The sequence below is a fragment of the Calliphora vicina genome, chromosome 3 (assembly GCF_958450345.1).
Source record: "Calliphora vicina chromosome 3, idCalVici1.1, whole genome shotgun sequence".
NCBI classification, from domain to species: Eukaryota; Metazoa; Arthropoda; class Insecta; order Diptera; family Calliphoridae; genus Calliphora; species Calliphora vicina.
In genome coordinates, this window is record NC_088782.1 from 83,971,875 (window position 1) to 83,986,707 (window position 14,833).

The window sequence follows — 14,833 nt, forward strand, 5'->3', positions numbered from 1 at the left end:
AAGTAAATTTTTTCAACTATTGACCTTGTCAGAGCTTACTACCAGATACAAATAGCCGAAGAGGACATACAAGACAGCCGTTTGTACTCCATTTGGCTTAGTATAGTTTTTATTTATGCCCTTTGGGATATGAAATGCCACGCAGACGTTCCAAAGGTTTATGGATTCTGTGTTAAGGGGCCTTGATTTTGTATATTACTACATTGACGACATTATTATTATGTCTGAATCTGCCGATGAACATCAATGTCATTTACGACTAGTATTTGAGCGCCTTCGTCATCATGGTTTAACCATCAACGTTAACAAATGCAATTTTGGTCAATCAGAGGTACAGTTCCTTGGCTATATAATTAATGGTAGTGGTTGCCGACCTCCAACCGATCGTGTCACTGTCATCACGAATTATACCAAACCCGAAACAATTTGCGAACTTCGTAGATTCCTCGGTGTTATAAATTACTATCGACGATGTATTCCACATGCAGCACACTCAATGATTTTCTAACCAACTAGAAGAAGAACGATAAGAGAAAAGTTACATTGACGCCTGAGACTGATGATGCATTTTTTTCTTGTAAACGTAGTCTTAGTGAAGCCACAATGCTAGCACACCCAGCACCGAATTCAGACCTAGCTCTTATTACAGATGCTTCCGACACAACTATTGGAGCTGTCCTTGAACAAAAGTTTGATGATACTTGGAGACCTCTCGGTTTCTTTTCTCGAAAATTATCGTCAGCCGAAAAGAATTACAGCACATATGATATGGAATTGCTTGCGACATTTCGTGATTAAGACTGGTCATAAACCACTAGTTTATGCATTTTCTCAAAAACCAGAAAAAGCTTCGCCTCGGCAATTGAGATATCTTGATTACATTTCACAGTTTACAACTGAAATGATTTATTTGTCTGGTCCTGAAAATACAGTGGCAAATGCACTGTCTCGTCTTAATGTAATTTCTATGCCATCAACAATTTCAATGGAAGTACTTCAATCAGCTCAAGAATTAGACGAAGAGTTAAAATCCTTACTGGAATGTAATAATTCTCTGAAACTTCAAATCGTTCATTTTGATTCTACATCAGTATAATGCTACGTATCAACTGGATATGTACGACCTTATGTTCCTGAACAACTTCGACAAAAAATGTTTGATATAATACACAATCTGTCTCACACAAGTGGTAAAGCCACTCTTCAACAAATTCGGAAAAGATACGTGTGGCCTGAAATGAAAAGACAAATCATTAATTGGTCCCGAAATTGTTTGTCCTACCAAAGGGCAAAGATTACAAGGCACAACCGCTTACTGCCAAATAAAATCGATGTTCCTGACAATCGTTTTGACATCGTAGTGATGCCACTTGTACAGGGTTACAGATATTGCCTTACAATGATCGACCGATTCTCTCGTAGCTGTACCGTTGAAGGACATGTCTGCCAAGACTGTCGCAACAGCATTTTAGTCAAATTGATATACTACCGACAGTCCTACTTGGACTTAGAACCGCATTCAAGGAGGATCTTCAAGCATCATATTCCGATTTACTTTATGGTGGTTCATTGCGTCTTCCGAACGATTTCTTCGATGAAGCTGAACCCTGTTGATTCTTCTGAATTTTTACAAAAACTTCGAGAATATTTTAATCTTTTGTGTCCTACACCAACAGCTTATCACAATAAAGGCAAGATGTTTATCTTGAAGGATTTCCATGATTGCACTCACGTCTTTCTACGTACTGATGCTGTTAGAGGACCTCTACAAACACCCTACACGGGTCCGTACAAGATGGTATAACGACTTTCAGACCGCTTATACACAATTCGAATTAAGGAAAATGATGTAAACGTATCCGCGGATAGATTGAAATCAGCTTTCATCATAAATGATACTCAACGAGACACCAATTCGGGAATTCCAAACACACCACCTGATCAACAAAGTACGAATTTTACTTCTCAAGGTACCTCATCTGCTCCTCAACTTCCAACCGCCACGAATATTACGCAACGTAGTCCTACGCCTATATAAATATCGTTCCAATCAGACTTTGTCACTGGAGAGGGAGTGGATGTGGCAGCACCGAGCCTGCCTGTTTTACAAAACCAACTGTCTGGCAACGCGTCAGGGAGAAGCAAACGAATTGACAGACGAAAACAGAATTTAATTTTGTTAAATAAATGTTAATTCATTTTAATACGAATAAATAATAAATAGTTGTTAAGTGTTACATATTCGTGTTTTATTCACCCGCAACTATAGATATATGAAATTAAAATCTGAAAGTAATTTAAACCGGACGAAGTGGAATATTATGTGTAGTACCAAACAAAAAAACATATGTATATATTTGTCTTTCAGACGGATGTCATTGGTGTTAGAAGTGAAAGCCTTACGTTATCCAAAAGGCCAGAAAATCCGTAGAGATTTTAAATCTGGAACAAGTAACAGAGCTATATTCGGCTGTGCCGAATCTTATATACCCTTCACCAAAGTATACTTTAATATAAATACTAAATACAAGACCTACAGCAATGAAGGTTTGTGTATTGAAAAAAAACAACAAACAAATGTATTTATAAATATATACGTCTTTACACATGCAAAACACTTCGTATACCAACAACATGAAGAAAATCATGAAACCGGACAATCATATGTATTTACTAGGGTATTCAATCGATTAACCGTTCGAATAATGTAAAATTGCCGATTTTCAAATAACAAATAAACCGATTAATTTGTTGTCGATTAACCGAAATTCATTTTTTTTGCACTTTAAACCATTTTTTTGTATTTATTTTTCCGTTTCAATTCAAATACAAATTTCAAATTAAAATTAGATACCCAGCAAAAAATTAGAGATTACCTTAAGAACAACTTGCCATATAATGACTTACGTTATTGGTTGACAAATTTCATTACTCGATTACCAAACACATTACATTAAATAGTAGAAAAAGGAAGTAGTAGTTGAACTAATTCTTTTAATTATAAAATAATGCCTGAATATTTTTACTAAATAAGTAGTTATAAAAAATAAAATTATTAAATTTCTAAGTTATTTACTTATTATTATAAACAAAAAGGTAACTATTTACATTTTTGTCAATAAAACTAAAAATAGAACTAGTTCCTAAATATTTTTTCATATCAGTTAAAATTCAGAAACAAAATTTTTCCTAAATTTATTTTTATACATTTGTCTAATTATTCTGAATGGCGAATATAGTTTCTTTATTTAAAGATTATACAATTTTATATTTTTTTAAGTCTAAGGTGGTTGAATACAATGAATAAATTGTTTCTCGATTACCGTAATGTAATATAATCATAACTTCATATTTTATTTCTATCATTTAGAATGTTTTGTAAAACACAAACAAACATTTATTCGTAAAAGTGAAAACAACAAATAAAAGTGGTTTACAAAAAACAAAGAATGAAAAAAATAACGGAACTTTGAGAACTCAAAAAAAATGTTTCGTATTTTAAACTCGATTACAATTTCTTTAATATTTTCCAAAAAGTAAGCGAGTTTCTTTGCTCTTTCATTAAATAAAACCGGAATTTCGGCAAATCGATTACCTTTTAGGAAATATTATTTAAATTGTAATTAAGTTCATAATACTAAATTGAATTTTAATCCTATTTTTCTTAAAACGTAATCGAGTTAACAAGTTGTTTTATTCTTGAGTGTGACAAAAAAAGAGAGAAATAATTTGTATGAGTAAAAACAAAAAAAAACTGTACCGTTATTGTTTTTGAAACAAATCACACGTGCATGGTAAAAATAACTCATTTTAAGTTGTGAATTGGCAGAAGCAGACGCATATTTAATAATAATAATAAAAGTGAAGTTTTTAAAGAAGTGTATTAATCAAAATGTCAAGTAAGTCTCAGTATTACAAAAATAAAAAGAAAATAAAAGATAAATTAAAAAATATGTTTTCGGCAAAAATATCAGAAGAAAAGCAAATGGACAATAATAGTGTGTGTGATTTAGAAGAAAACATTTGTGAAACTAATTGTAATTCTCAACCCATAGACTTTAAGTCTAAGCTAAGAGCTTGGGTTCAGGAATGTCATCCTACAGTTGCTTCCTGCCAAAAATTATTTAAAATTTTAAGGGAAGAAAATCTAGACGTTCCTTTAAGTGTGAGCACTTTAGTTAAATCAAATAAGAAATGTGTTATAAGGACAGTAACTCCCGGATACTATGTTCATATTGGACTTATTGTCCAATTACATAAAATAAAACATCTTTTCGATATTAATGTTCAAGAAATTAAAATTGATATTGGAATTGACGGTCTTCCTCTTTTTAAGAGTTCGGGCAATGGATTGTGGCCAATATTGGGCAAAATAGTAGGCAGGGAAGAAATTGATGCGTTCTTAATAGGCACATATATAGGACCACATAAACCGTCGAATGTTGACAGTTACCTTCATGACTTTTTAAATGAATACAAACAATTAAAGGAATGTGGGCTTATTGTTGGGTCAAAAGTGGTTAAATGCTCTATTAGAGCATAGAACAACAAGTTTTTAATAGGTTTATTGATGCCAATATTAAAGTAAAAAAAATAAATTCGGGACCAAAGTTAAATATTTCTGGTGATATAATTGCATATCAGAGAAATTCTTCATATTTTACAAAAAAAGCTCCGAACAATTTATGTTTAATAAATTCAAATACATATGTAACAATAACTAGTTTTAATAATGACGGTACTTTTCTTGGGAAGTCATTTTTGAATCCTCAAAACTTTTATGAAAGTCCTATAAATTCTTTAGAAATTGGCATTTGCGTCGTTAATTGTGACAGTCTTGGTTCGAATAAAAAATTCCATGTTACAGATATTTCTTTTAAAATTATGTCCCTTCCTTTTGATAACAAACTCGTATTAATACCGTTATTACATTCAATTGAATAATATATGTAATAATTTTACCTTTTACTTAGATAAAAATAAATCTAAACACCCAAAATCTGATGACGATGTACCAACACAAACAAAATACTCTCTGGTAGAAATTTTAAGTAAGTAAAACTCCTAATTTTTCTTCATAATATTGGTACTAATTAATATATTTTCTAAATATCTAAGCCTTATTAAATCAACAAAAAGATTTCAATTCCAACATATATGCTTTAATACAACAACAAAATGAGAGCAACAAAAAAATTGTAACGGCAATCGAAAATTTAAAAGGTAAATATAGAATATGTACATTAGAGTGACAGCCGATTTTTTTTTTTTAGATTTCAAAGAGTGCCGGGTGGAATATTGTGACACTAGGCCTAAATGTTAAGTGCTGAAAATTTGAGCCAAATCGGGCAACGATTTCTGGACGCGCATCGAGGTCAAAGTTCAGATATATGCAAAATTTTACTGTTAATATGGAATAAATAGGTGAAACTCGTTAACTTTCTTCATTTTTTTCTAGAAATATGTAGATTTATTTATATTAATGAATATTACATTAAAAAAAAGTTTTGGAAATTAACCCTGTATCTCCTTTGGTTCAAAATGACCCAAAAACTGTATTATCGCCAAAATTAGAGAAAAATGCAAATTTTTCAGTTTTTGAAAAAATTTTGCTACTAAATAAATACTTTTGCAATTGAATGCAAAAGAATCGAAATATGTACGTAATTATCGTTGTAATGAGATATAAATGACAAAATTTTATTAAAAAATGTTAAAGTTATTACAAATTCGCCAGACCATTAGCGTGTTTCAGGCCACTTGAACAAAAAATTTAGAAAAAAAATTAAGAAATTTCGAGAAAAATTAAAATAAAAGCTCATTTCTACTTAAAATATGTCCATATGTACTTGTATATGAGTTTTTGTCTTCGTAGGATACCGTTAACCTATTCGCAGGTATGGCCAAAAAAAATAATTTTTTTTAACGGCTGTTTCAAATCTCCATTTTCAAATTTTTAAAAATTTTGTTAAACAAATTTCAGAATTTTTTGATCATCACCTTGGGATTTATTGAGATCAAAATAGGGAATAAAAATATGAAAAAATTATGTCAATACCTCTTACAGTTTTTCCGTACCTGCGATTTAAATTTTGCGTTTTTCAAGAAAAACTAATTTTTTGTCCATATTTAGGCGAATGAGTCCAATTTCCTTACTGTTATAAATTTTAAGTAAAACCTATTCATAATATTATAGTCCTTGTAATTTTAAATATGTTCTGAAAGTTTTACTAAAATCGGAAAACGATAACCTTTGAATCGCGAAGGTCAAATTTTTCAATATTTGGAATTTCTAATGAAAAGATAGCGAAATGTTATATATTTTTGGGCCGATTTTCATGAAACTTGAGGAAAATATATATTGGGGTCTAGCATTTACAACAACAGTGCAAAAATGAATTTTAACCTTTAAGAGGACTTGGGGTCAAAATGGTTGTGTTTTGCGTGATTTTAAAAGTTGAGGGTAATTTGGACCCCAAGTGCTGCTAAGGGTTAATTTCCATTTTTGTGCTTTTATTTAAAATTCTTGACTTTATGTTATATTTTCCTTAAGTTACATTAAAATCGGCCCAAAAATATATAACATTTCGCTATCTTTTCATTAGAAATTCCAAATATTGAAAAATTTGACCTTTGACCTTCGCGATTCAAAGGTTATCGTTTTCCGATTTTAGTAAAAAATCTGAAATTTGTTTAACAAAATTTTTAAAAATTTGAAAATGGAGTTTTGAAACAGCCGTTAAAAAAAATTATTTTTTTTGGCCATACCTGCGAATAGGTTAACGGTATCCTATGAAGGCAAAAACTCATATACAAGTACATATGACATATTTTAAGTAGAAATGAGCTTTTATTTTAATTTTTCTCGAAATTTCTTAATTTTTTTTCTAAATTTTTTGTTCAAGTGGCCTGAAACACGCTAATGGTCTGGCGAATTTGTAATAACTTTAACATTTTTTAATCAAATTTTGTCATTTATATCTCATTACAACGATAATTACGTACATATTTCGATTCTTTTGCATTCAATTGCAAAAGTATTTATTTAGTAGCAAAATTTTTTCAAAAACTGAAAAATTTGCATTTTTCTCTAATTTTGGCGATAATACAGTTTTTGGGTCATTTTGAACCAAAGGAGATACGGGTTAATTTCCAAAACTTTTTTTTTAATGTAATATTCATTAATATAAATAAATCTACATATTTCTAGAAAAAAAATGCAGAAAGTTAACGAGTTTCACCTATTTATTCCATATTAACAGTAAAATTTTGCATATATCTGAACTTTTACCTCGATGCGCGTCCAGAAATCGTTGCCCGATTTGGCTCAAATTTTCAGCACTTAACATTTAGGCCTAGTGTCACAATATTCCACCCGGCACTCTTCAAAATTTTAACAAAAATTTTTTTCCATACAACTGATTGTCACTCTAATGTACATACGTATTATGTATTATAAAATTTGTAACTACTTTGATATAACTTATAATTTTAATTTCAGACACTATAATAAATCAAAACAATGTACTAACAAATGTGCTATCAAACCAAATAGTCGCACTAAATTCATCATTTAAATCTCATTTCGAAAATCCAAAATACACAACACTTTTCCTCTTTGTTGTGATAGTATTTAATTAATAACATAAATATGATTCTATGTAAATATAGAGAATTACATACATTATAATAAATAAAAGTACTTCTTAAAATAAAAAATGTAATTAATTCTTATATTTACGCTAGGAAGTAATTCTAGTTTTTTTAAATGGAACTAGTTACATTAAAAATAAAAGAAGTAGTTATTTTCTGTTTAACAAAAGTACTTCCTTCTGTATTTGTGGAACTAGTTATATAAAAAATAAAAGAATTACTTCTTTTTTGTTTAAAAGAAGTACTTCCTTCGGTAAAAATATAACTAGTTCCTAGTCAAATAAAGTAATCAATTCCAAATAACTAATTATTTTAGTCTCACGCCTAGACTTGCCACCTTTTGAAATTTCCAAAACGGGACACCACTAAATGATCAGAGAACGATGGAAAAAAACATGGAAAATGACCTAATGTGGGTTATAGGACTTGCTGAGTACATTACAAATTGTGTCAAAAAATTTCAGAAACACCTTCAAATTCAGAAGTTATTCTGAAAAAACCGTTTACAGTGATGTTTTTCAGCTTATCGATCTGTAACTCAGTCAGTTTATGTTCAATTTTTATTTGTTTTAACGTATTGGGAAAGAAAACTTATTACGCTTCAAAATGACATGCATTTATTGATACATTTGTAAGTTATAGGTATTGTTTTTGTTACGATCTTTTATGATTTGAGTCGCTTTTCATTGCTTATTTTGATATGAAAGCTTATAAAAATGTATATCAATGTATAAAGAAAAGTTCTTAATAAAACATGGTTTTAATTTTTCAAATCGAATGAAAACTGTAAAAGTTATTCAACTTTTCATTAATACCTTTTTGAGTATTTTCTCCCCCAGCGCATATAAATGTAAAAAAACAGGGTAAATATTTTCGAACTTTTTTCGAAAAAGTTTAATAACTTTTGCAAATATAAACCGATTTTAATAAGTAATATCTTCTTTTTGTCTATATAAAATTGTCTTTAAATCACTGTGCAAAAAAATTGGTTTTCATAGAAAAAAATTAAAATAACTATTGTTGAATTTGAAAAATGACGAAAAAAATAAAAAAAAATTTAACTTTTTTAATAACTTAAACAGTTTCATAGGGTAACATAGAGACGAGACGTAATTGTCAAAAACCTAAGTCTGTTGTCAAAAACCTATATCTTGCAACAGCAAAATACATGCTATTCAATGTATTTTGTTGTTGTATCAAACATATGATTTGTTGTATTTTTGTTTGACAAATTGGAGTGTCTCGTCTCTATGTATAATTCTCTATGAACAATTTCTTAGATTATTTTTTAAAATTTTGAAATCGGTTTTAAAATGTCTGAGTTAGAGGTATTGAAGTACTACCTACCCTAAAACACTTGTTTCAAAATAACTCAAAATTTTTAGGGTGTTCAAAATCTTTGAAAACGGTTTTAGCATGTCCTCACCTAGGCATACAACCTCCATTAGGTCGCTTTTCAAGTTCTGACAAAAAGTGTTATTTTGAAGCAGTGTTATTATCCTATTTTAATTATTAAAATCAACAATAACACATTAATTTTAATTGTGTAAAATCTGGAGAACTATTACTGTGAAAGTCTTCGAACTTTATACAGGAGTAAATAGTAATTTTCGAATATCTGGAGAACTATAATTGTGGAAGTCTTAAAATTTTGCCCTAAAATCACCCTTACTATTCTACATTTTTTTGGTGAAAATGTTATTGTGTTAGTGGGCGTGGGCGTGGCATCTCTCATACAAAGTAAATAGTTAATTTCGAATATCTGGAGTACTATAATTGTGAAATTCTTCAAACTTTATATGAATCAATTTCATATCACGACATGAAGTTTAACCAAATTGGGAAGAATCGAAACAAGGTTTAAGTCACCTACCACACAAAGGAAAATAAATATTTTCAGAACTATAATTGCGAGATTCCTCAAACTTTGTCCGATAGCTCACTTATCATTTTACATAGTTTGGCTGTAAAATTTTCCGGATTGGATTAGTGGGAGTGACACCTCCCATACAAAGTATATAGTTAATTTCGAATATCTGGAGTTTAGCTTAAATGGTCTAGATCGGAACAGTTGGTGTGAAACATTCCATTCAAAGTAAATTTTGAATATCTGGATAATTAAAATTGCGAGATTCTTCAAACTTTTTCTGAAAATTTATTTTTTATAATTTTACCTAATTTGTTTCACCTCATTAAAAAAATAGTTTATAAAATCTTTAAATTTTTTTTATTTTACTACGTAGGAGTAACGAAGCGCAACGGGTTATTTAATAAAGTTTACCTATTTCAGTCCATAATTTAAAATTTATATTTTTAATCGCTTTTATCAGCTTTTTTATTATTTGAAGTAATAAATTCAACAAACTCAGTCCATTTCAATGGACCAACAACTCACCTTTAACTAAAGGTACAGAGCGAGTATCGTGCCATTTATTTTTCATGAAAGTTAAATAATGTTTACTAATGAGTTTATTGAAAATCATAGAAGTTAATGCACTAAGTACCTATATAAATATATTGTTAAATAGTGATATTAAGTTTTTAGAAAATACTATATTTCAGAAAATAAAGCATCCTTGTCTATCGGTATTTCCAATTTTTGATTTTTTTATATTTTTTGTGGTAATTAATGAAAAAGGTATTTTTTTTAAACGGGACAAATGGCGTCCCATTCAGAGTATCGCCGGGACACGGGACATTCGACTCTAAAACTGGTCTGTCCCGTCGAAAACGGGACGGTTGGCAAGTCTACTCACGCCTTGTTAAAATAATTAAGTTGGTAATCCAGTAGGGAAGTGGTTCCGCCAAAAATGCTTAATTCCAAACTCGATTAACTTTTTTAAAATTTTTTGCTGGGTATTTTTGAACATCCAATAAACATAATTAGTGTGTATGTATAACAACTGACATATTTAATTTATATGTATTTGAAACTTTCTATTTACATGTATAGACGAAACTTTTTTTGAAATGAGTTTTTTATCATAACTAACAAAACTATTAAATTAATCAAAATCTAAAACAATCCAAAAAGGAATATTCTTTATCGTGCTTTTGATTTCTTCAACATATACAATCAGCGAGACAGTTTTTTTTCCCAGAAAAGTTTTATTAAATCTAAAGAAAAAAATCGTTTAAATTATATTCTTTTTATAAAAGATTATTTCAGAAGATCTCACTAAAAGCTTAATAAACTCACACATCGCTAATTTGCTGCAACAACGTCATAATTCAAAAAAAGTCGTTTCGAGAAAAACGTTTTTGAATATTTTTTATTTTACTATTTCTTAAATAAATTTTCAACAAATCATGCGATTTCAGAAATATAAATAGTAGATGTTAATATCTTTCTAATCTGTATTTAACCCAAATTTTTATTTATCAAATATACGAGAAAACATGAATTTTAATTTTGATGTTTACAACAAAAAAACACTCTCACACAAAAAATAATTCATTTTTTTGATAACTGATGAAACTTTATGAAAGATTATAGAACAGTGCATATTTTGTATTACTCAGTTCATAAATTTTGAGTTATGACGTTGTTGCAGCAAATAGGCGATATGTTTACAAAAATGATCTCAAATACCGTATTTGCTGCTTTTTATGTTTTAGTACACAACATTCGTTGTTGTGTTTTCAATTTAAAATGAAAATAGAAATTATTCGGTTAATCAAATAATTTTAAATTAACCGATTATTAACCGAATAAATCTAAACATCGATTAATTATTTGCTCGATTAACCGAATAAACCAGAAACCCGATAAATTGAATACCGTAGTATGTACACTACGACTGGTCAAAACTAACCAAATAAACAAAACAAGACTTGCACAATTGTATGTTGGAAAAAATAACAACAACAAAAAAAAAATAAACCACTCACATACAGAAATTATGCACGCGTGTGTTTGATTTGTAATTCTCATTTCATTCCACGTTGCACAGTGGTTTAGAAACTTTTTTTTTTGGAAATAATTCGGTATCTCGGGAACTATTGGAGATATTATTACAAAATTTCACATGGTTAGAGCTGAGGTGTTTTTGAGTTGAATTACATTTGTTCAGCTTCCTAGGGGTAATACGGGCCAGTTTGTGCACCCTCAAAGTTGGTCACCTCGGGTCTCAAAATTTTTAAAAAATTTCACATGGTTAGAGCTGAGGTGTTTTTGAGTTGAATTACATTTGTTCAGCTTCCTAGGGGTAATACGGGCCAGTTTGTGCACCCTCAAAGTTGGTCACCTCGGGTCTCAAAATTTTTAAAAAAATCCCCAAAAATTCATTTATGATCCGAATGAGCTGAAATTTAAAATATAAATAGTCCTTGAGAAGATCTACAAAAAATACCCTTACATGTGTAGGTTATCTTCAGTTGAAGAGATATTTAGGTTTTTTTTTTAATTTTGCTCGATTTTTTTTTTGTTTTTTAGATATGGCGGCCCTACGGAGGGTCGAATTTTTTTTCAAAATATCAGCTATATTGGCAATAAAATTCTAAATAAAATAAAAAAACTTGGTAACAGTTATCTCGTCCGTGTAAAAAGTTACACGCATCCAAAGTTGGAACATGTAACTATATTTTTTCTTTTGTAGAAACAAATTTTCTTTGGGACTATATACAATTTTTATATGTTCCGGAAAGAAAACTTAATGCAAAAGCATGTAAAGTAAAATTGGGCTCACTTAAGCGGACACAGTATCCCCCAGACCTATCCAAACTTGGACAATTTTAAAAAAAATATTTAGGTTTCAGTAAAAAATTCTAAAAAGGCAAAGCACCGATCCTCGAAAAAGTTCCGTATTTGTATAACCCTATATGTTGTTTAAATACTTAGAAAGTTGTTTTACTATCACACGGTAAATAGCGTCACAGTAGGCACTTTTTCTAAAAAAACTCAGTTTTTGGAACACATTTTCCCCGTTTTAGGAATTTCGGTATTTGAAAATAAAAAATGTCAAAAATTATAATGTCATTAATTTAAGGACATTTAGATCTAAATTAGTTCCCAATTTTGTTGTGATATCTTTAACCGTTAAAATTTTACATTAAATCAAATTTTATATTTTTATTCGTGGAAAATCACCATATGAAAGTTTTTTTAGTTTTTAAGTTAAATGAAGTCCCAAAATTTTATAAAATTATTTAATTTTACTAAAATATCAATCCTCAGGTCATAATGTTTTCAACAGTATCAAATACTTATATAAAAAGCCTTTATTTACTCCTCAGAAGTTCCACAAACCTTGCCCGCTTTGACAAATTTGTAGATTTTTTCATATAATGCGTACAAAATGTTATTAACATATCAAATGTAAATTTTGAATTCAAACACATACTGACTTAACAGAAATTTTAGTGTAACAGATTTTTGCACGCATTATATGAAAAAATGTACAAATTTGTCAAAGCGGGCAAGGTTTGTGGAACTTCTGAGGAGTAAATAAATGCAACGCTGATTGTTGTGTGTATTGTTTGCGATCGTGATGTGTACATGTAAATTGACGAAAATCTTCATATTCTGGAAAATACTTGCGCCGGTATATGGTCTACAACCAGCGTTGCCGCTTTGGTCCAATTGGACCAAAATTGGTAGTTTACAGTTAACAAATTGACTTTTGGTAGTTTGGTTGGTTTGTTCCGATTTTTTTCGGATTTTGGTAGGCTACGATAATTCTGAATACATATGTAAGTATTTGAGAACAAAATAATAAAAAACATAACGAAAAAAATATGTCATGCCAAAATAATACAATTTTTGGTAAAATATGAAGTTACTTCTTAAATTTAGTTTATTCAGATAAATATGTAAGTATTTAGTAGTGTTCAGTTCAAAAAAATGCAAAAGGGCTCGCAAAACGTTTCTTTTCTAATATTATTTTTTTAGCTATTTCAAGATTTCAGTTTTATATAAAGTACAATTTTGGGTGGACATTTGTAAGGGGGCTGATGAAATAATGGACAGATTTTTACCAGTTTCAATAGGCTCCGTCATTGGGTCAAAATATCTTTAAAATTATGGCCTGTACTTTGTGCACAAGTTTATATGAACAACCATCCATATGGACGGACGGATGGACAACGTTAAATCGTTAAAATGTTTAACATATTTATGATTTTAGTATTATTAAATAATTTTCTTCCTCTTGGTAATTTTATAGCAGTAATAATATAATTTTACGTTAACTATTAATTTTAAACCAATCCATAAAGCATTTCTCTAATATTCAAAATTTGGTAGTTTTTAATCAGAAATTTGGTAGGAAAAATATTTTATGAGTGGCAACTATGTATGCTGCTATGTATATAAAAATAATGATAATTCAGTCATTAGTTATGCCCATATTGTTGTACGGCATTTAAATATACAGTGGTACCTTAGGGTATAACATTAAAAAACTCACCAAATTGTTTAATAGAGTAATTCGTTACCTCTTCTCTTTACAACGTCGTATTCATGTTTCATGTATATGTTTGAAGGTTTTTAAAATGTTTATTTTTAAACTATATAAAATCTAGACTTTTATTCTGTTTTTATAATATTTTCAGAAATGGAATATTTTACATATGATTTCATTTTTTTCTTTTAGTAGATCTAGTCGCAATCGCCAAATTTTAATACCAAGACTGACAACAATTTTGGAACGCTCATTTCATGTGCGAGTAGCTACGATATTTAATAGTTTGCCAAATTCTTATAATACCTTCAAAAGCTAAATTTTTAGTTATCTTGAAAATAATGATTTTTGTTAACTATGTATAACTAAATCAGTGATGTTCATCCCATACAACAATTGTTTAAAAAATTTAAACACATTTGTTACGCTCTTTTAAAGAGCGTAATAAATGTCTCATTTTTTCAGAAATTCAATAAGCATTGTTGTTGGTTGGTTTTTGGATGAAGCATAGCAAACACACGCGTTTCAATTCCAATTGAACACAAAAAAACAAAGTTAAAAATAAATAAAAAATTTGAGAGTATTTCGGCCGTATAATGTATATTCTTTCATTTCCTTAAAATTTAAATTATATTCATTTAATAAATTGGTTTTATTTGACAAAAATTCTAAATTTAAACTTTCTTCATTTTGTTATTATTTTAAGTGTTTATGTTTGCTGGGTAGCTCTCTCACCAAATATCTTCATTTTTATTTTTGAACATCACTGAACTAAATTG

General features: G+C 29.3%; 1 protein-coding gene across 1 annotated transcript; it reads left to right on the forward strand.

Moving 5' to 3' along the window:
• The first annotated feature begins 220 nt into the window (after window positions 1–220).
• On the forward strand, window positions 221–2,038 carry LOC135955580 (uncharacterized). The gene is made up of 3 exons (XM_065505934.1): window positions 221–473; window positions 1,677–1,798; window positions 1,841–2,038. The coding sequence occupies exons 1-3, from the start codon at window positions 221–223 to the stop codon at window positions 2,036–2,038; spliced, it is 573 nt and encodes a 190-aa protein (XP_065362006.1).
• Window positions 2,039–14,833: the final 12,795 nt, after the last annotated feature.

Bases quoted from the DNA above. Each gene is read 5' to 3' on its own strand.
- LOC135955580 (XM_065505934.1), top strand. From the start codon at position 221: ATGTCTGAATCTGCCGATGAACATCAATGTCATTTACGACTAGTATTT. The intron at 474-1,676 runs GTATTCCACATG...CTACACCAACAG, and splicing joins TATAAATTACTATCGACGAT to CTTATCACAATAAAGGCAAG. The intron at 1,799-1,840 runs GTATAACGACTT...ATTCGAATTAAG, and splicing joins ACACGGGTCCGTACAAGATG to GAAAATGATGTAAACGTATC.